Source organism: Colias eurytheme, chromosome 8 (genome assembly GCF_061535395.1).
Source record: "Colias eurytheme isolate Ceu_HAF_F1 chromosome 8, ilColEury1 Martin Lab GWU primary, whole genome shotgun sequence".
Lineage (NCBI taxonomy): Eukaryota > Metazoa > Arthropoda > Insecta > Lepidoptera > Pieridae > Colias > Colias eurytheme.
The window spans coordinates 10,653,131-10,677,178 of NC_142987.1; the positions used below are offsets into that span (position 1 = coordinate 10,653,131).

The 24,048-nt window shown below is 32.8% G+C and overlaps 2 protein-coding genes across 2 annotated transcripts; both read right to left on the reverse strand.

Moving 5' to 3' along the window:
* Nucleotides 1-14,410: 14,410 nt before the first annotated feature.
* On the reverse strand, nt 14,411-16,659 carry LOC149906771 (uncharacterized). Its single transcript, XM_090104392.1, has 2 exons — nt 16,600-16,659; nt 14,411-14,887 (listed from the first exon to the last, which is right to left on the reverse strand). The coding sequence occupies exons 1-2, from the start codon at nt 16,657-16,659 to the stop codon at nt 14,411-14,413; spliced, it is 537 nt and encodes a 178-aa protein (XP_089960518.1).
* Nucleotides 16,660-20,094: 3,435 nt separating this feature from the next.
* Nucleotides 20,095-22,889, reverse strand: LOC149906772 (uncharacterized; the record flags this gene model as incomplete). Its single annotated transcript, XM_090104943.1, has 3 exons — nt 20,095-20,571; nt 21,239-21,385; nt 22,854-22,889. Coding segments are annotated over 3 exons (660 nt in total), but the record flags the coding sequence as incomplete, so codon positions are not given.
* Nucleotides 22,890-24,048: the final 1,159 nt, after the last annotated feature.

Below are 24,048 nucleotides of genomic sequence, written 5' to 3' on the forward strand. Positions count from 1 at the left end.
TAAATAAATAAATATTAATATTTCATTATCTTAAGAGCCGTTCATTTATATATTTGATCAAATTTCTTACGGGAAAGAACCTGGGATCTCCCCGATACGAGGAAAAATTAAGTTACATAGTATAGTAACGTCATTGTATATAAGTAAGTAATATATAAAGCAGTTAATATCAAACAGTGGTCCAATCCATAATCCATAATAATATTATAAATGCGAAAGTAACTCTGTCTGTCTGTCTGTTAGTCAATCACGCCTAAACTACTAAACCAATTTGCATGAAATTTGGTATAGAGATATTTTGATACCCGAGAAAGGACATAGGCTACTTTTTATCCCGGGAAAATGACGCAATCCCGGAAATCCCACGGGAACGGGAACTATGCGGGTTTTTCTTTGACTACGCGGGCGAAGCCGCGGGCGGAAACCTAGTTTTATATAATTTAAGTACTTATATTAGAGAGGAGTCATTTTATAATAAACATTTAGACATAAAAAAAAATGTGTGCGTGTACTAGTGTACACACGTAAGAAGTGAAACTTCTTTATGACCTTGTTTTAAAAAAAATAATTTACTATATGCAACTTGAAAAAGACGGCGCGTAACGGAAAAATGTCACGCGTAACGAAAAAATGTTACACTAAATTGTTTTCCAACCCCGATAAAGAAGTTTCACTTCAATAAAAATTCAACAAAAACAATTAAACACGTCAGCACAGCATAATAAAATTGAATTCAGCAAAACAACATACAAATCACGTTAAGTCTCTGTATGCATATTCTACAATATCAAGTACATTATTAATGCCATTTAGCAAGTTGTCAGTCATTGTTTAACTAGTTATTTCGGTCAAAACTCGTTACATAGAGTAGCCACGTCGCAAATGTTAATTTTGTAAGTTGATTGATTGATGCTGTAATCATACTGGGTGTATGTGGTCTGTGACGTCAGCATCATTACATATCTGATAATATTGTGTTTATGTACTAGTGATGTAAACTTGTTTTGTCTGTTTCTTTAAGTTAAATCGACGATTTATTAAATGGTACACAGATTATTCAATATGTAATAAGTGTCACTAAGTGATAGTAACATAATTTTAGATCTATTTTGAATTTGTAGGTGTTAGGTGACAAATTATATATTATGTACAAATAATCTTCTTCTTATATCTTCTCTTATATATAAAAATGAATCGCAAAATGTGTTGGTAAGCGCATAACTCGAGAACGGCTGAACCGATTTCGATAATTCTTTTTTTATTATATTCCTTGAAGTACGAGGATGGTTCTTATGTAGAGAAAACGTAAACATGTACCACGGGCGAAGCCGGGGCGGACCGCTAGTATAATTTAATTTTATCAACTACGTAATTTCACATGAATATGTATTCATGCTACATACCTATATGTAAAGCTGTTTTGTATTTCATCAAACAGCAACTCTTAATTATAGTGAAAACATAAGTAACTACTAGTGGAATTGCTATAGTCATAATTTTATTTGTTCTTCTGTCTGTTTCTTAAATTAAAATATCCAATAATTGATCAATTTGCGCTTTGTTTTACTTATAATGGCGAGTTTTCAGAGCTTCCTCCGCAGAATCTAATTATAATTAAAATAAATGCTAAATGAATACCATTAATGTCATAACTATTGTGGATTCATTGGTATCTATTATATACTATTTATAAAAAAATAGAATAAAAAAGAGTGTGTGTGCCGTGCACAATGCACATATTGTGTCAGAAGTGAAACGTTTTTGGCAAGATTCAAAGATACCAAAATCATCATCTTTAAAATTTTACTCTCAACGCGCCTAAAGAAGTTTTACTTCAAAATGCAAAAATAAGGAAACAACTCACACGGAAACATCTAATAAGAAATAATTAGTTAATATTTTGAAAAATTAGGTTAATACATTCAAAGTATAACAAATCCGTATCGCGAGTTACGGTCAAGGACCTCGCGTGAGAATATTTATATGGGTGATTATACAAAAATGGGGGAACTTTTGAGGATATTTTGTTTACTATATTTTTTATATCAGATTGTTACAAATTAGGGTGTATATGATAGCTAATCTAATGAATATATTGTTCCAAATCGGGCCAGCCAGTTTTTTAAGTAGATTGTGAGATATTTTAAATTTTCTGAAATTGGCCTCCAGGGGACTGACGAGGCTAACATGGTACTGATAAAAAACACAATTTTGTAATATTCTTAAAGAAATTGAATGAAAATTACTACAAATCTCTCAGTTTTAATAATGGCACATGTCTTTTAAGTATTAAAATCACTTAGTTACGTTTAAAAATGATAATTAATAATATGTGATACTGGGAAAAAACAATGTCTCAAGTTTCAAAACAGCCTTCTGACATTTAACGCTACGTGAATATTCTTACTCTCTTACTTAACTTTTTCTACTTTGACTTAGTTTTACTTGATATTTCAAGTAATTCACAAACAATAGAAACAAAAAAACGACCAAGTGCGAGTTGGAGTCCTAAAAAACCTATTTTTTATTATGTTTGTAACTAAAAATTTACACTTTTAGCCAGAGGCGGCTCGCCCTAAGGAGCGCTGGTGCAGTGAACTCCCATAAATAATTATAATAAAATCATACTCCTTAATTTCATTATTAATATTAATTATTACTATTTATAATCAATCGTAATCGTAAAAAACTACTGTCAATACCAATGAATTTATCCATCATTCCATCATTCCATACACCTGAATAATACTGTATTATACAGTAACGCGCGAAGCGGCGCGCTCACGATTGCGCTCCAATGAAAAAATATTTAGTACATTTCCTAATACGAAATCCAATAGGAGTGAAAGAGAGGGTTTGCCAGTGCCCTGCGCGCGTGAAACAGAAGATTTTCTATGGAAAAATAGCAAAATTCGGAGCGCCGCTCCCGCAAACGTTGCCGGTACGTTTTTACCGCCGCGCCTGGGCGCCCGTAGCAACAACAGACATTAACGAATGTCTTGTCGCTTTAAGTTATATAACTATATTTTTGCACACCAAAAAGAAAGACGTAACTATGTATTTCCTTTATAAGTAATTTTTTTGATAAATGTACTGCTTTACACCATGTATTTTCAGTGTTTTATTTCAAGTGAACACCCATAAAATTTTGTCACGAGCCGCCTCTGCTTTTAGCAATTTTTCCTTATCTGTGTTATAAAGACGTTGCTATTTACCAAGTAGAAGTAAACTATATAGCAGTTTATAGTAGACTGTATACACTGCAAGCATCCTGTGTGTTTTTTTATTCCCTTGCGAATATTTAATTTTGCGGAAATTTGCAGTATTAACGGATGTAGGTATCTTTTGATTGCGTTGCGTTATAAGTTTGATTTTTTTACAGCCCCAAGGGTTCTTAATCTTGAGTATCCAATATAAATTTCAGATTGATACCTCCACGCGTTCCAAAAAAAACATCTTAACAGACAAACGGACAACAAAGTGATCCTATAAGGGTTCTGTTTTTTCCTTTTGAGGTTCGGAGCCCTAAAAATCTACCAATATTTATGTTAAAAGTACTAATTATAGTAAAATTAAAAACCAAAGTCTCGAATGAAAGTCTCATCTGAGTTTTCATAAGAGCCCCTTGACATTTTTATAATGTTATTAAGTATATTAATTAACTTTTATGTTATTTTGAGGTAATTTTACTTCACAGTAATATACGTATACGTATTTATCTGATAAATATAAAAAGCTATGCCCTGAAAGCATCAAAATCAATAATTAAAATAAAATAAGATCTATTTTAATAAAATTATTAGTAGTTTGTTTCAATAGCTCTTTTCTTTGCTACTCTTTCTTAAATGTTTCTTCCCAAGTCAAATTCAGGTTCTTTTAGCGTGGCGCATGACGTTTTAAACTGAAATATAAAATAGAAATGCTTATACCAATAGCAATCAAGATAAAAGTTCTCAAAAACGACAGAATCATCAGTACTATGGGGTCGCGTCAGTCCTCTGGCACGATATCTGACAAAGGACTGATGCCAGCGGATTGATGAAAAGGGACTTAATATGAGGTTATAATCACAAATTATGTTTTTTTGCCTAATTTCTAATATCAACAAACTATATTTTTACAAATCATAGTTAACCATTTATAAATGAAAATAAAAATCGGATTAACAATAAAATAACGACTCACCATAGGACTGAAATGTTGACTGGCGCAGCAAGATTTTAGAAGACAAACACAACCCTAGCGCTGGTACAGTTATGACGGCCGTCAAAATATGCGGTGCACAAGTAACTTCATTACCAACATTAATACTTAGACAGGGATTTGACCTCGACTTGGTGATATTTAGCGAGAATTTCGAATTTAAAAAACACACAACGGACTGACTAGTGAAAACGATGACAAAGTTTAATTTTATTTTTTAAATAAAATGGAAAACATTGCGTTATGAAATTTGTAGTATATAATACTATGTACATCAAAGATTGTAGTGTTTGTGTAAGTTTTCTTAAATCGATGATAATGTTTAAACGATAGTCACTTGATTGTTGGTTTTCGGAGTTGTGACATGCCAAAGTACTGACATTTGAGGTATTAATTTATTTTTTTTATTCATTTGTATTTTAAATAAAGAAGTGAAATTGAGTGACCAAATAAAGGACGCTTCATTGTTTTAAAATAGATTGTTATTTGAATAAAATATAATAAGACTTTGTTTAAATTGGCTGATGACATCGAGTTACCCCATTTTTGTATAATCACCCATATGTATTTCAACGGATTAGTTGGTAAACAATTTTGCTTAGGATTTGTATAAAAATACATACAAAAAATTGTTTTTTTAACACTTACCGTAGGTATAGTAAATACATCTATTCAAAAATCTGCCTTAAATACATATCCTACTTCATATCCTACTAATATTATAAACTAGCTTACCGCCCGCGGCTTCGCCCGTTTTGTCTAAAACCTAATAAATCCTATTAATATTATAAAGGCGAAAGTTTGTAAGGATGTATGGATGTATGGATGTATGGATGTATGGATGTTTGTTACTCTTTCACGTAAAAACTACTGAACCGATTACAATGAAATTTAGCACACATATAGAGGGTAACTTGGATTAACACATAGGATAGGTTTTATCCCGGAAATCCCACGGGAACGGGAACTATGCGGGTTTTCCTTTGGAAACGCGGGCGAAGCCGCGGGCGGAAATCTAGTTATATACTAAAACCTTCCTCTTGAATCACTCTATCTATTAAAAAAAACCGCATCAAAATCCGTTGCGTAGTTTTAAAGATTTAAGCATACAAAGGGACATAGGGACATAGGGACAGAGAAAGCGACTTTGTTTTATACTATGTAGTGATGCGAAAGTTTGTGAGGATGGATGTGTGTATGTGTGTGTTTGTTACTCTTTCACGCAAATACTACAGAACCGATTACTATGAAATTTAGCACACATATAGAGGTTATCTTGGATTAACACATAGGATAGGCACAGTATTACAATATTATTTCCTACAGTAAGGAATCGCCTTTGATGTCGCGCGATGCCGCCGCCAGCGTAGGTACTTACGCTGCCACACGAAAATACGCTAGGGTTGCAACAAATGGGAAATAAAACAATTGTGATTATTAATATTATGATGTAATCATTTATTCATATGTACATTCAAAATAATTGCGATTATTAAATCTGATGTAATTATTTGTTCATAAATATATAATTATAGATATTGCACTGCTAAATATTATTTACGTGGACACTTTATTTTTGGATGTTCTTAATTGTATATTATAATTTATAACATTTAACTAAGTAATGCATTCGCATTGGGATGTACAATCTGATTAGAAAATAATGAGGACAACATATACATAGCTTTGATTTTAATTCAACAGATACAATTAGGTTGATACAATCTTTCTGAAATATTGTTTCCTTCTGGGATTTCAATGTAGATTTACATCCGTAAACGGAACAGTTTGTGCGCGCCAAAATAGAATATGTAAGTACCTATGTATAATAAAATTATTACACAAAAAATACGACTGCGTCGTCCTTTCTCGCTAGGTAAGGCAAACTAAGCGTGTTTGCCTTACGCGGCCCGCGTCGCCCGACCCCCGCAAGTTCCCCTCCGTTTCTCTGCACAAGTACATTCGTCGCACTACTGTAGGAAATATGGTAATACTGTGGGATAGGTTTTATCCCGGAAATCCCACGGGAACGGGAACTATGCGGGTTTTTCTTTGAAAACGCGGGCGAAGCCGCGGGCCGCAAGCTAGTAATTTAAATATTTATCAAGATAAGATTTTTGCTTTTGTTTATTCTGAATATCTTATTTTTTTCCTATGTTTATACATATAATATTCCTATACACTACATTAACTACCTACTGAGTACCGACTACATTAAAAACAATTTGGTAAGTGAAGAATAAATTAGAAATACAATTAAACATAAATAAATAATTGAATGTTAAAACATTATTTTATACCGTAACAATAAAAGCTTAAAAAACACACATTTTTCAAAAAGAGCGAACAAAGTAGCATTAACAAATACAGATTATAAAACGTCTAGCGCAAATTCGCGCCAAATGTGCATCTCAAAATGGCGGCCATTAATTACTCTGTAAACAGCGCGACATAATTGGGTTTTTGTCTGTTCGTAAATGATTCACGAGCAATCAAGTGATCATCTGTTTTTAATTAATGACTATATTTGGTGACTATTGATTAATTATTTAACAATTAAGTAAATTGCATTCTTAATTAAAAGCGCTCAAATTATGGCGGGAAATCTGAACAATGGAAGTATTTTTAACGAAATGTCATATAATCTTATATATAAAATTCTCGTGTCACAATGTTAGTCTGCATACTCCTCCGAAACGGGTGGACCGATTCTCATGAAATTTTCTGTGCATATCGGGTAAGTCTGAGAATCGGCCAACATCTATTTTTCATATGTACCACGGGCGAAGCCGGGGCGGGCCGCTAGTTGTAATATAATATTATGTTACTATAGATGCTTTCTAGATGCGAGAGAAGGATAGACCTATGAAAAAGTAAATTTTTACTGTAGTCTGCAGCGACTATAATAATTGCATTGCTGTTGTATTCTTAAATTTATGAAGGCTCTTTTGTAATTTAAAATTAAAGATATTGAATATGTAATGTAATAACATTTTTGTCTTAATATTTTTCTAGATCACACACCCACTCGAAATCGTAGAACTTATTTACTCAATAATTTATTATTCAAGTTATTTGATCTAAGGAAAGAAAAACAAAACAGTGAAGACGATATTAATATTCATTATACAAGTTTACAAGTGAGGCGCTTCGAGAAAATGCTATAAAGAGATATCGATAAAATTTTATCATAGATTTTGTTCGTTAACACAGCCTTTGAAGTCGATTGAGGATAGTTACTATAAAGTTATAAGTTGCGGAGTTATAACGATCTACTATCGGGTTGCGTTGAGAGCTGTGGACGACACTATAATTGCTAGTGATGTTCGATTGCGATATCGATATTTTGAATTAATATTTTTGTTTCTTGCGAAGAAAAAAAATTCATTCTTTTATAAGTAAATTACGATATCATTAATTGTTCATTCTAGATAATAAAACAATAAAAAAAACGTCTAATAAGATGTTTTAATTTTTTCTGCATTCAGGATTGAACACTTTGGTTTTTAAAAGCAGTGTTTTACATGCAAACTTTTAACCAGTAATCAACGGTGAACACAAAACAGACATTATTTTGCATTCACAATATAAGAACACTTTGATTATTATGATTGTAGAATTGATAATACTTTCCTTGCTGGTTGGCTTTGATATTACTTTTACTAAATGTATTCTGATTGGTTATTGTTTAATTATGTATTATAGTTAGTTATTACCACCCACACTTCACTATCAGTCTATCTCTAAAACAACGTCATACCCATTGCCGCTGCCGACAGGCCCGTGAAACTTCTAATTAGTATCGTATTTCATCTCGGAGATGTTATGCTTTACAGTGTAATCTTACTTGCCAACTTGTCAAACATATTTGTGTTAGTACTGTGCCAATCTTGGATAGATTGTAGAGGCGATTGAAGGAGATAGTCAGACAATTCGCTATTATATAAGAGGCCTGAGGAGGACCAGATTATTAGAGGAGAAAATTATTCAGTCATGTAGTGTAGAATATGACCGCCTCCTCGGTACAGTGGTTGACGCGTGAGCGTAACACCGAGGGGTCCTGGGTTCGATTCCCGGTGGAGACGAACAAAAAAAATGTCTCGGTCTAGCAGGACACAGAAGGATCACCTACTTTTCCCTAAAGAAAATCGATCAGTGAAACAGATGTATAATTTGCCCCTTACCCCACTAGGGGACATGGGACTTCACTATCACTTTTTAGTGTAGAATATAACAGTTTGTCAATTAAAAAGTGCATTTAGAAACAAGATATTGGAAAGAAAATGCTTCGAGTTTATTTTTAGTTATTAGTCGCGAAAAAAGACATGCTCATGCTTCAATTGAGTTTCTGATTTTGAAATATTTCTTTAACATCAATTATAATCTGTGTTAATGCTTAAGAACAAAGAACACGTACATGTGAACAACGTGTGAAAGGTTTTGTTATTTAATCAGCTTAAATAATAAATATAGAGGTTCCATAAAAACAAGCAAGGTTGTGTCCAACAAGGCAAACGTATTCCTAAATTCGAAAATACCTGAAAACGAAATCTTATAGATAGAAAATAATCTCTTTTTATTGCGTCCATATAGCATTCAATACGACTTCAAAAACTGTACTAGCTGTCATTTATAAATACAAAACCATCACTACCACATTGCCTAGCGACATTTGAAAAGCGCTTCAATATTGCTTATATCAGCAGCCAGCTAAAATCACCGATTCCGAATCCGTATTCAGAACATGCAATTTGTACTGCACAGTGAAAAGCCTACAATTCGTCACCTACGACAGCTTATTCTCTACATTCACGAAATAATAGCGTGGAAACCAAACTATACTACAAACAAGCCAAAACCAACCTTATTTCCTCCGCATAAGGTTCACGTTAAACGCAGGATTAAAGTCGGGAGCGTTCATCACGTCCAGTTTGTATAGAACCCCAGCATTTGTAACATGTTTCCTCAAAACAGGGGAGTGACGGATCGGGAGAGGTCAATGTTAAATGGTGTTGAATGGAAACATCCTAAGTGTATCTAGTTAGGGAGCAGGAACATTGTGCCATCAATATTGGCTGCTTCCTCTTTCAAAAGCGAACCTGTCGATAGTGCAGACGCGGTTTTATTGCCTTTAATTGCTATTAAAATGTTTTTTACTAAATATGAATTTTGATTTGTTAATTCAGAATTTTGGCAAATTTAAAGTCAAAATTTCGACGATTTATTCATCACACCAACCGACCTCATTATAACCAAATTATTGATTATTTTAATGCCAGATAATTTATTAAACAAAAATGTTCGATTTTAAATGGGTGATAGAATAAATAAGAATAAATAAAACACTTTTTGGGATTATATTATACTAACAGTATTTACGGGACATCATAAATTAACATCTCACATACTTTGAAAAGTACATATTGGGCAGACGATGTCACGGGCAATAGCTAGCATAAACCAATTTATAATTTACATAAAAACAATTACTTTTGATGCGGGTTGTATAAGCCTAATTGACTGAGCCGTTCTATATTAAAATTTACTTTCAACAAACGAACAAATAAAAGAAAATTGTGGATTTTCATGCCGTTGAGGTTACTGCGGGTAAAAATTAATTTACCGTTGCACCATTACATGGTTATCTCTCGGGTTCGGTTCGATTTACCGCGATTTGAATAATTCCTGTCTATTTCGCGATTTGACTATCCTGCTATTATTAAAAATGTGAGAGTTTGTGAGGATGGATGTATGTGTATGTATGTTTGTTAGTCTTTTACGCATATACTATTGAACCGATTACAATGAAATTTAGGACACATATAGAGGGCAACTTGGATTAACACATAGGATAGGTTTATCCCGGAATTGGAATGGGTTTATTGATTTATTCTATCCATTTCTGAGTAATGGACAAGTTTCTTAACAATAATAAAATAAATTCACACAGAATATTACTTTTGTTATAAAATTTAAATTCCCGGAACACTGAAGAACAATTTGCTTATTCTAAACTTTAAAACACTTTTGCACGCCTCATAAGCGAAGCGTTGAGGTGGGTACTACTGTCACTTCGCGCAAAACATCTGAACACATATTAAGAAAAAACACTATTTTTAACGTTCATGATATTTTTGATGTCATTTTTGTTATTTAAACTAGTTAAAAAACAGTTTAAAAAAGTTCTGTCTTGGACGTCCGTGTGTCTGTATGTGCGGATCCTTTTTCTTGTTAACACGATAGCGACCGAAATACTTTACTAATCGAGTCTTTTTTTTTCTCTTACGCTTGAGTATGCTCAGGAATAGAACCCTTTCATTTTTCAGGGTCTGATTCGAAGTGGTTTAATTGTTATTAAATAAACAAAAATAATAATTAATAAATATTTATTAAAAAAAATTATGAGGCGTGCACATTTGGATTTTCCAAATTATTTAGTTTTTCTTGAACAACAACTTAGTACTCTAGAATTATTTAGTATTCTATCCCTATAAGAAGTTGCCTTATACACCGCTCTCACTACCACCCCATCTCTCTAATTCGCACTTCTAACCAAGTTTTTCTTCTTTTTATCGTTGTTTGCTTTTAGCCTTACTGGCTCAGCAATTACCATACCAGCTTAGTAGGCTTCACGGGAAATCGGAAGGCTTTAAAAGGTTTGCAGTAATGTGTAGTATGTACTGAAAGCTTCTGAAAAGTAGAGTAACTTTTCTTTGGCTATAAAGGGGTAAAAAAAAAGGTTTTTGGTAAAACAAGTGGAGAAATGCTTTGAAAGAATTGGGTAGACTTGTAAAGGTAACTCTAGATTGATAAAAATATATATTTTTTTAATTTTACAAATAATAAATAGAACCGCGTTTTTTAGATATTTAAGTAAATTGTTGTGTTCCATAATTATTACCAGACCGTCGCCGTTGTATACACGTAATTATTTAATTGAATAGTATTCTGATAGGAATAATAATTATCGTATGATTTATTTTTAATCGATTTTCAATATATACTTAATATTATAAAGCTGAAGAGTTTGTTTGTTTGAACGCGCTTATCTCAAGACCAACGTCCGATTTGAAAAATTATTTCGGTGTTAGATAGCCCATTTATCGAGGAAGGCAGGCTATATTATAGCATCACGCTAAGACCAACAGGAGCGGAGCACTGCGGGTAAAACCGCAGGGCACTAGTTATTTATGTGTTTGTGTTCTTTAGTAGAGTGATGAGATAGACAAATGTTTAGCTGACTTGACAGGTATTTAAATACATAGATGGTTGAGAAGTCATCACGATAAGACTAACAAGAGCAGAGCAATGCGGGTAAAATCGCGGGGCAGAGTTAGTCATAGATAATTGAAAATCGTTATTGTAATAGAGTTGTGAATAATAAAATTTATACAATATCGTATAAGGTATAAAATAAATATTGTTCAGAAGAATTGAATCTCATTTAACAACTTCGCACATTAATCAGTTTAAACAAATTGCAAATAACTTAAGTAAAAGAATGTTGAAACAATGTGAAACTTCAATTAGGAAAGAAATTCATTTTAATAAATCAGATTTCATACTGATTTTTTGTGTAGGCCAGAGATACAATAGGCCGATTCGATTATTTATTAATAATTTTTTTGTTATTTATATACAGCATTCTGTAAATAAAAATTTAGTAATTATAGGTTTGATGCCTTATATCAATTTACTCGTATTTTTTAAATTTTAGGAATGTATTATTTTATTATAACGTGAGATCATATAAATGATTATGAAAATAAATATTTGTATAAAGAATTCATATATACTACTGGCTTAAAATTAACTAAGATCGCTGTAAAATTCAACGCCTATTTAAAATATACCTTATCATTCAGTACTCATTCCCTCACAATCGAAACAAAGTCTGTTAAAAAATTTAGCGCCTTACATACGCGAAATTAATGAAATTTGTACAAAAATTTGCCGTCCCGACGAAGCGTTAAGCGCCAATAAAAAAACAGTTGTTAAAAGTTCAATGTGTCCCCAACTTTAACGAGGTTGGGGTCAAACCAGGAGTCCAATTAAAAAACTTTGTGAGCTACTCCTAATTAGAAATGCTTGATATTCAGACGTTGGTACTTCACTGTAATTGCTTTCAAATTAGTGAAACGGAAAAAAGATGGCGGGGCTTACATAAAAGAGTGATTATGTCGCTGGCTCATAAGAAATTTTTAATTAAATAGATCCTTACAACTCGGATTTCTTTATGTTTTAAACGTGATTAAATTCAGCTCTTTTCGAATATGTGGAGAGAGTATGATGATCAAAATTTTTATGATTTTGCAATTCCTCTGCTCGCGGCTAATTTCGTTCAAGGAAAATCTTGTTACGGTACGTTTTCGAGCGAAAAAGTTTGACATTAACTTTGTGATGGTTCACACTCGCACTTGGCTACCATGGTAGATTAAATATTATTGAGGATTATGTTTCACAGATTATTATTGATCTTTTCAATATTACAGAATAGATGATGTTTTTATACAATTAATAACTCATATTTAAAATAAGTGTAAACTTTTTTTAAGACAGTCAATGTGCCTCAATTACTTTAAAATAAAAATATGTTTAATAACGTTGCTTCATCATAAACTATATTGTTTGTTTGTTTGAACGTGCTAATCTCAGGAACTACTGGTCCGATTTGAAAAATTCTTTCGGTGTTAGATAGCCAATTTATCGAGGAAGGCTATAGGCTATATATCATCACGCTAAGACCAACAGTAGCGGAGCAATGCGGGTAAAACCGCAGGCACAGCTAGTGTTTAATGTTACACATACACAAACCGTTCAAATTCACTCTCAAACATTCACTACGTAAGGAATTTCCTCGTAATATAGAACCAATTCGTTTAATATTAAATGCGAGATAAAGCCTCATTAAGCAGCGCAAATACGAGGTTAGTCGTTTCCACAATTGCTGAATAAACACTGTATTAGCAGTTCCCGGTAATGAACCAAGATGCGAGACAAACATAAAAGTGCACACTTGCAATTTTCGCAATTTGCGCTAACGAATACTTAACGATGGTAAACGTTGATCGTTGTCAACCAATTCTGAATTGTGGTTGTGGATCTTATATTGTTTAGAAATAGCTTTTTCCAGTATGTTGGTTACCATTACGTTGTTTAGGTAAGAAATAGGCCTGAGATATATTGTAATAGATTTCGACAGGTGAACGTTTTTTTTATATTTATTCAGCAGTTTTAGGGATAACTTCCAGCGAATGAATGTTAAAAATATTCTTGTAAATAATATATAATTTATGTTCATTGCCTTTGAATGTTTTCTGAAGTCGTTTGAGTTCCATGTAGTTTTATTTTGTTTATGTCAATGTACCTACCTACTCGCATTTGCTTTCACTTTTACATAATAATTTCATATAATAATTATCCGATGTTTTGTAGTACCTACAACTCTATTTACCTATAGATCTAATAATTTCCTATAATAGTTATCCGATGTTTTTTAGTACCTACGACTCTATTTATAGTAACTTATGTACATTTTTCAGCCCCAAAACATACCTTAAAAAGGTCGAATTTTAGCAGCGGGAACGCCGAACGCAATAAACGGTTTAGGGTCCAATTCTAACAAATTGGAGTGTTTGTGAACGTTTAATCGGTTCAGTAGATTTGTGGATGAGGGGACGGTAGCATTTATCCCGTAAATAGTTCTTTGAATTCTATGAATAGTGTATTCGGTTTGTGAAACTGAGCAAATGATAACGGTTTGTGAATTAGGTTTGTACTGCCCTTAAGTTTGTGAATAATGTTATGTAAAAATAGACTGTATTTATGTATTGTAGAAGTATTTTTTGTTGTATGTTTGTTCGTTACCTTAATGTAAGCTGTTTACTGAGCAGATCGTTTATATGTATTTTATCGAATATCTGTAATGATATAAATGGTGTTACGCCCACGACTTTTCCCGCGAAGTAAAAGGAAATTCCTATGGGAATGAGTTATTTAAACACGACAAAATTAGCTGTACTTAGTAGTAATAGTACCTAGATATGTCATTAACTAGCCTCCTTACTATCTCCAGACATAAAAATCATATCTTGAAATTGCTTTGTTGCAACGAAAGAAAGACACACAAACAAACAGTTGCATCGCATTCTATCAGTGAGTGTTAAAGCAATAAGAAAAAAAACACAAATTTTAACATACAATTTATTTAACCAACGATCTTAGCCAAATTACTGAAATCGGGCCACCCTTCGTCAGTCTCATTTCTCCTGTCCCTAATATCTTTAATTTCCTTCAAAATGCTGTTAGTGATATTCTCTTCCGGTTGTACAGTTGTTGTTTGTACAGTTTCGCCATTCTGAGCCTTCTGGTATTTGACAACAAGTTCCAAAATCTCGTGTTGCATTTTGAGTTTCAAATCGCTGGTTAGGTTCTTCATGGAGTTACCTATATATTGTCCGAAAACAAAGTCTTCTGTTACTTGATGGGTTAGGAATTCTCTTCCTAGTTGTGTTAGTACGTCTTTAACTATGTTTGTTCCTGCATTGATTTGTGAGGGGGTTGTTCTGGGGTGTTTTATTGTTTTCTCGTATTGGGGTCGAATCGCTGGAGGGCCCACAGCTACTGATATTACTTCATCGTTTTCCATGTCATCTTCGTTCAATGGTTTGAGGTGGCCTGAAGGCTGCAATTGAGATTGATTAGAAAAACGTATTGACGAGATTAATAATCCACACTAATATTATAAATGCGAAAGTAACTCTGTCTGTCTGTCTGTTACTCAATCACACCTAAACTACTGAACCAATTTGCATGAAATTTGGTAGGTATAGAGACATTCAATACGACTTCAAAAACTGTACTAGCTGTCATTTATAAATACAAAACCATCACTACCACATTGCCTAGCGACATTTGAAAAGCGCTTCAATATTGCTTATATCAGCAGCCAGCTAAAATCACCGATTCCGAATCCGTATTCAGAACATGCAATTTGTACTGCACAGTGAAAAGCCTACAATTCGTCACCTACGACAGCTTATTCTCTACATTCACGAAATAATAGCGTGGAAACCAAACTATACTACAAACAAGTCAAAAACAACCTTATTTCCTCCGCATAAGGTTCACGTTAAACGCAGGATTAAAGTCGGGAGCGTTCATCACGTCCAGTTTGTATAGAACCCCAGCATTTGTAACATGTTTCTTCAAAACAGGGGAGTGACGGATCGGGAGGGGTCAATGTTAAATGGTGTTGAATGGAAACATACTAAGTGTATCTAGTTAGGGAGCAGGAACATTGTGCCATCAATATTGGCTGCTTCCTCTTTCAAAAGCGAACCTGTCGATAGTGCAGACGCAGTTTTATTGCCTTTAATTGCTATTAAAATGTTTTTTACTAAATATGAATTTTGATTTGTTAATTCAGAATTTTGGCAAAATTAAAGTCAAAATTTCGACGATTTATTCATCACACCAACCGACCTTATTATAACCAAATTAATGATTATTTTAATGCCAGATAATTTATTAAACAAAAATGTTCGATTTTAAATGGGTGATAGAATAAATAAGAATAAATAAAACACTTTTTGGGATTATATTATACTAACAGTATTTACGGGACATCATAAATTAACAACTCACATACTTTGAAAAGTACATATTGGGCAGACGTTGTCACGGGCAATAGCTAGCATAAACCAATTTATAATTTACATAAAAACAATTACTTTTGATGCGGGTTGTATAAGCCTAATTGACTGAGCCGTTCTATATTAAAATTTACTTTCAACAAACGAACAAATAAAAGAAAATTGTGGATTTTCATGCCGTTGAGGTTACTGCGGGTAAAAATTAATTTACCGTTGCACCATTACATGGTTATCTCTCGGGTTCGGTTCGATTTGCCGCGATTTGAATAAATCTTATCTAAGTATTTCGCGATTTGCCTATCCTGCTATTATTAAAAATGTGAGAGTTTGTGAGGATGGATGTATGTGTATGTATGTTTGTTAGTCTTTCACGCAAATACTATTGAACTGATTACAATGAAATTTAGCACACATATAGGGGGCAACTTGGATTAACACATAGGATAGGTTTATCCCGGAATTGGAATGGGTTTATTGATTTATTCTATCCATTTCTGAGTAATGGACAAGTTTCTTAACAATAATAAAATAAATTCACACAGAATATTACTTTTGTTATAAAATTTAAATTCCCGAAACACTGAAGAACAATTTGCTTGTTCTAAACTTTAAAACACTTTTTAGTTTTTCTTGAACAACAACAACAGTATTTAGTACTCTAGAATTATTTAGTATTCTATCAAGAAGTTGCCTTATACACCGCTCTCACTACCACCCCATCTCTCTAATTCGCACTTCTAACCAAGTTTTTCTTCTTTTTATCGTTGTTTGCTTTTAGCCTTACTGGCTCAGCAATTACCATACCAGCTTAGTAGGCTTCACGGGAAATCGGAAGGCTTTAAAGGGTTTGAAGTAATGTGTAGTATGTACTGAAAGCTTCTGAAAGGTAGATTAACTTTTCTTTGGCTATAAAGGGCTAAAAAAAGGCTTTTGGTAAAACAAGTGGAGAAATGCTTTGAAAGAATTGGGTAGACTTGTAAAGGTTACTCTAGATTGATAAAAATATATATTTTTTTAATTTTACAAATAATAAATACAACCGCGTTCTTTAGATATTTAAGTAAATTGTTGTGTTCCATAATGATTACCAGACCATCGCCGTTGTATAGGTACACGTAATTATTTAATTGAATAGTATTCTGATAGGAATAATTATTGTATGATTTCTTTTGAATCGATTTTCAATCTATACTTAATATTATAAAGCTGAAGAGTTTGTTTGTTTGAACGCGCTAATCTCAAGACCTACGTCCGATTTGAAAAATTATTTCGGTACACAGCTTTACAACAGCAGCTTTACAGCGAGCGTGGTCGATCGAGGAAGGCTATTATAGGCTATATTATAGCATCACGCTAAGACCAACAGGAGCGGAGCACTGCGGGAAAACCGCAGGGCACTAGTTAATAGTTATTGATGTGTTTGTGTTCTTTAGTAGAGTGATGAGTTAGACAACTGTTTAGCTGACTTGACAGGTATTTAAATACATAGATGGTTGAGAAGTCATCACGATAAGACAAACAAGAGCAGAGCAATGCGGGTAAAATCGCGGGGCAGAGTTAGTCATAGATAATTGAAAATCGTTATTGTAATAGAGTTGTGAATAATAAAATTTATACAATATCGTATAAGGTATAAAATAAATATTGTTCAGAAGAATTCAATCACGTTTAACAACTTCGCACATTAATCAGTTTAAACAAATTGCAAATAACTTAAGTAAAAGAATGTTGAAACAATGTGAAACTTCAATTAGGAAAGAAATTCATTTTAATAAATCAGATTTCATACTGTTTTTTGTGTAGGCCAGAGATACAATAGGCCGATTCGATTATTTATTAATAATTTTTTTTGTTATTTATATACAGCATTCTGTAAATAAAAATTTAGTAATTATAGGTTTGATGCCTTATAATATCAAGTTACTCGTATTTTTTAAATTTTAGGAATGTATTATTTTGTTATAACGTGAGATCATATAAATGATTATGAAAATAAATATTTGTATAAAGAATTCATATTTTACTACTGGCTTAAAATTAACTAAGATCGCTGTAAAATTCAACGCCTATTTAAAATATACCTACATTATCATTCAGTACTCATTCCCTCACAATCGAAACAAAGTCTGTTAAAAAATTTAGCGCCTTACATTCGCGAAATTAATGAAATTTGTACAAAAATTTGCCGTCCCGACGAAGCGTTAAGCGCCAATAAAAAAACAGTTGTTAAAAGTTCAATGTGTCCCCAACTTTAACGAGGTTGGGGTCAAACCAGGAGTCCAATTAAAAAACTTTGTGAGCTACTCCTAATTAGAAATGCTTGATATTCAGACGTTGGTACTTCACTGTAATTGCTTTCAAATTAGTGAAACGGAAAAAAGATGGCGGGGCTTACATAAAAGAGTGATTATGTCGCTGGCTCATAAGAAATTTTTAATTAAATAGATCCTTACAACTTGGATTTCTTTATGTTTTAAACGTGATTTAATTCAGCTCTTTTCGAATATGTGGAGAGGGTATGATGATCAAAATTTTTATGATTTTGCAATTTCTCTGCTCGCTGCTCATTTCGTTCAAGGAAAATCTTGTTACGGTGCGTTTTCGAGCGAAAAAGTTTGACATTAAGTTTGTGATGGTTCACACTCGCACTTGGCTACCATGGTAGATTAAATATTATAGAGGATTATGTTTCACAGATTATTATTGATCTTTTCATTATTACAGTATAGATGATGTATTCATACACTTTATAATAGGTAAGTACTCATAAAAAATAAGTGTAAACTAGATAGTTTAAGACAATCAATGTGTTTCAATTACTATAAAATACAATATGTTTAAAAACGTTATTTCATCTTATACTAAATAAAAATATTTCAATTATAAATTATTTTTCGTTACACAAACCGTTCAAATTCACTCTCAAACATTCACTACGTAAGGAATTTCCTCGTAATATAGAACCAATTCGTTTAATATTAAATGCGAGATAAAGCCTCATTAAGCAGCTCAAATACGAGGTTAGACGTTTCCACAATTGCTGAATAAACACTTTATTAGCAGTTCCCGGTAATGAACCAAGATGCGAGACAAACATAAAAGTGCACACTTGCAATTTTCGCAATTTGCGCTATCGATGCAGATGGTAAGCGTTGATCGTTGTCAACCAATTCTGAATTGTGGTTGTGGATCTTATATTGTTTAGAAATAGCTTTTTCCAGTATGTTGGTTACCATTACGTTGTTTAGGTAAGAAATAGGTCTGAGATAATATATTGTAATAGATTTCGACAGGTGAATGTTTTTTTTTTTATATTTATTCTGCAGTTTTAGAGATAGCTTCCAGCGAATGAATGTTAAAAATATTCTTGTAAATAATATATAATTTATGTTCATTGCCTTTGAATGTTTTCTGAAGTCGTTTGAGTTCCATGTAGTTTTATTTTGTTTATGTCAATGTCAACTCGCATTTTCTTTCACTTTTGCATAATAATTTCATATAATGATTATCCGATGTTTTGTAGTACCTACAACTCTATTTACCTATAGATCTAATAATTTCCTATAATAGTTATCCTATGTTTTAGTACCTACGACTCTATTTATAGTAACTTATGTAAATTTTTCAGCCCCAAAACATACCTTAAAAAGGTCGAATTTTAGCAGCGGGAACGCCGAACGCAGTAAACGGTTTAGGGTCCAATTCTAACAAATTGGAGTGTTTGTGAACGTTTAATCGGTTCAGTAGATTTGTGGATGAGGGGACGGTAGCATTTATCCCGTAAATAGTTCTTTGAATTCTATGAATAGTGTATTCGGTTTGTGAAACTGAGCAAATGATAACGGTTTGTGAATTAGGTTTGTACTGCCCTTAAGTTTGTGAATAATGTTATGTAAAAATAGACTGTATTTATGTATTGTAGAAGTATGTTTTGTTGCATGTTCGTTACTTTTAAAGTTATTGCATAGCTTCTATCGCGGGCCTTGAGCGCGGGGACCGAATTCAGAAATTCCGTAACGAAAAAACCTCACGCTCCCCACTCCGACGGGCGTGGAGGTGTGGCTTAAAGGCATAGCATGCAATAGCTTTACCGCGGCAGTCCCCGAGTGCCACACGTCTTTTTAGAGTAATTAATGTAAGCTGTTTACTGAACATATCATTTATTATAGGTAGTATTTTATCGAATACCTGTGTTGATTTAAATAAAAGACAACAAAAAATTTAACATACAATTTATTTAACCAACGATCTTAGCTAAATTACTGAAATCGGGCCACCCTTCGTCAGTCTCATTTCTCCTGTCCCTAATATCTTTAATTTCCTTCAAAATGCTGTTAGTGATATTCTCTTCCGGTTGTACAGTTGTTGTTTGTACAGTTTCGCCATTCTGAGCCTTCTGGTATTTGACAATAAGTTCCAAAATCTCGTGTTGCATTTTGAGCTTCAAATCGCTGGTTAGGTTCTTCATGGAGTTACCTATATATTGTCCGAAAACAAAGTCTTCTGTTACTTGATGGGTTAGGAATTCTCTTCCTAGTTGTGTTAGTACGTCTTTAACTATGTTCGTTCCTGCATTGATTTGTGAGGGGGTTGTTCTGGGGTGTTTTATTGTTTGCTCGTATTGGGGTCGGATCGCTGGAGGGCCCACGGCTACTGATATTACCTCATCGTTTTCCATGTCATCTTCGTTTAAAGGTTTGAGGTGGCCTGAAGGCTGCAATTGAGAAAGATTAGAAAAACGTAGTGACGAGATTAGCTATTTAATAAATATTATAATGTTTAGTAAACTTTATAATATATTATAGATTAAAAAAAACATGCATATAGAAAAAAAATATTTTGTTATACATAGAACAATAAAATCGGAGCACTTATTTACGCCCAAAAACTACGTAGAAAATTCTTAAAAACGTGTTGCAAAAGCTCTACTGTAATGATATTTTAAACGTTTAATGATATCGATACTTGATAAATATTCATTATAAAAAAAAAATAAAACTTAAAAGTGCACGCCTCATAACGATAATTCAAATTTTAGATTGAAAAAATATAAGAAAATAGACGAACAGTTGTAATTCCGTGTTAATTTTAAATCAAAACGTGAACATTTTTCACGAATACAAAGATCGATCGAAGATCCAGGAATTCTGGTAAGTTATGTTAGAGCGAGCGCGCACGAGCAACTTTGTCTCCGCAACTATTTTGTCTCTCCCATCAATTTGTATGGGGAGTTGCGTCGCTACGTGCGCGCACTTTCATACTAGCCCATAGGTGGGAGAGACAAAATAGTTGCGGAGACAAAGTTGCTCGTGCGCGCACTGTCTTAATGGAACCTTAAATTTTATAATATGTCTAAATACATGAAATTAAAAAGGACTAACCTTCTTCCTCCCTTCCTTCGGAGTCTGAGTACTAAACCGCTTCCTTGCTTCAATCTCGCGGGGAAGCATGTGACGTTTGGACTGATAATGAACGTCGCTTTTCAGACCTCGAGGGTGCCGCCTGTACTCATGGGTGTGCCAGGCTTCCTGAAAATATACGCAATAATCTATATTATATTATTTTAAAAGGAGAGATTTGATTGTTATATACGATGTAACTAAAAACGACGGAATCGATTTCAATAATTATTTTACTAGCAAAAAATAATTAATTCCGGAATCAACTCGAGTGAAACTGGGATGGGTAGCTAGTATAAATAACAACATTAATGATAATTCGGCAAGGAAGCTATAATAGAGCGGATTTTATAGCCGCTCTATCATAGACTAAGTACGTACAATATACAATAGAGAAAAAATGAAACACGTATAAGGAGCTTTCTAAAATTAAGATCAGTATTCAGTACCTAAGACTATTAAACCAGGAACAGAAGCATTCACAATATCATAATCATTTATTTATTGGCTCAAGTTATCTATCTAGATCTTCTTATATATAAAAATGAATCGCAAAATGTGTTGGTAAGCGCATAACTCGAGAACGGCTGAACCGATTTCGATAATTCTTAATTTATTATATTCCTTGAAGTACGAGGATGGTTTTTATGTAGAGAAAAAGTAAATATGTACCACGGGCGAAGCCGGGGCGGACCGCTAGTTTAAAATAAATTATACTTAACTCTCAAAATATAACAATCACACGTGAACTTACTTAACGTAAGATATCTGTGAATACTGTAATGGTGCATTTACCTCAAACGAACACAGAGCAAGAGCATTCTTTCGTGATATTTTAGTATAAACGAAAACTCGTATTCAGTATTGTTCAGTAATTGAACATTATAATATATAGACAATCTTTTCGAATGCACTAAGAACAACGAAATAATGCTCTACGCCTGTTTACACTAAAAGAATTTGACATAGTGGGTTTAGAATCGTTCGTATGATCTAAATGCACAGTAAAAAGGCAAAAACAATTCCTTTAATTTAATAAAAACTTACCACTATAATTGGAGTTAACAATAAGAAAGAAATGAGCCAATATGTTCCCTCCATCGCTCGCAAGTTTTAAATGACAATGTTCGCTGTAAGATGGAATCAAGAATTGTTTGTTGTTGAAACAAATTCAAACAATGGAAGACAATACATATGATTTTGAGAAAAGATCGAGGAATATTGCTGTGATGTTTGTTTGTGGCTATGTATATTTTTCATAATAAACAAGCAAAATTTTTCATTTTATATACAACTGTATAATAACAATGCATACATGTATAATAACTGTACAATAAAATATAACTATATTTTATGCTGTTTTTCCACTTTTTGCTATTTGTCTCAAAGGTTTTTTAAAGGATAGTTATCGACATAGACTAATTGTTCTTAAAACATATTGTAATATCACTGTCGCCTTTTCTGTCTCTATTGTATGCTTAAATCTTTAAAAGTACACAACGGATTTTGAAGCGGTTTTTTTTAATAGATAGAGTGATTGAATAATTATTTTTATGTATAATTTACTAGGTTATAGATACAGCGGGCGACGCGACGCCGTGGGTAGAAAGCTTGTAACGTATAAAAAAGAAATTACATTTTTGTTATATCAAGCAGCTCCACTGTTTTATTGTTCTACGTTGCATTTATTTCAAAACATTGCTAAATATGTTTTAAATTCATAAATAGTTCAATTAACATATTAATTAAAAGCCAATAGCATACTTTGCTATTTAAATCATGTGAAATTCTAGTTTCAATTTCATATTGTAATATTATTTGCTCTACTAATAGTTTGTGATTGAATTTTTCATTCAATTTGTAATATTATATCTGAAATAATATTATTTGCTGATAGTAATAATTGATTTAAAATATTGTATGCTTATTTTAGGATATATTTACTATTATTTTAGGCACACACACATAAAAACTTTTTAAACATATAAGTACATTTAAGGACAAAATTATCATGGTAAAATCCTCTATATATCCTCTTCTTTTTTGAAGTCGATTGAAAATGATTTTCAAATAAATAATATATAAGATCGTGCTTGCCCGTGCACTAGTGTCAGAAGTGAAACTTCTTTGGCAATATTCAAAGATACCAAATTCGTCGCCTTATTCCACGACGTGACGGTATTGCCATGACGCAACCTTGAAATTTTGCTCTCAAAGCGCCTAAAGAAGTTTCACTTCAAAATCAATTCCCAAACCAACATCCACACCTACAAAAAGGAGACATTCTCAAATTCGACAAAAACACAAAAATTTTGCAAAAAGTTTAAGCTTTTACAGCGTGTGAACAAAACACGTGGTTTTGTTTGCTTTGAGATAAAACTTGTAACACGAAAACGCTCTTGGCGAGTTCGGGAACGTCTTAGCAGGTTTTATTCTCGAGTTTATTAAGGTTTTATTTAGTAAATCTTTTAAGACTGGAGATGAGAAAAGCTTAGACAAGCTGATTTCTTTTTATAAGGCATGCAGATATGGTAAGCATTAAGTTTTATTCTTGAGTTTCTTTGGTTTTGTTTATTTATTTCAATTAATTACATCCTGAAACTCAAACTCATTGTTTTACTACGAAAATAAAACATTTAGTTTTTTTACAACAGACACGCACGTACACGAAAAACATACATGCTACTTATTGAAGCACCCCTTTATTTTCATCACAGTAAATACCAAATTTGGAAAATCCAAAAGTGCACGCCGCATAATTTTTTTTTAATAAATATTTATTAATTATTATT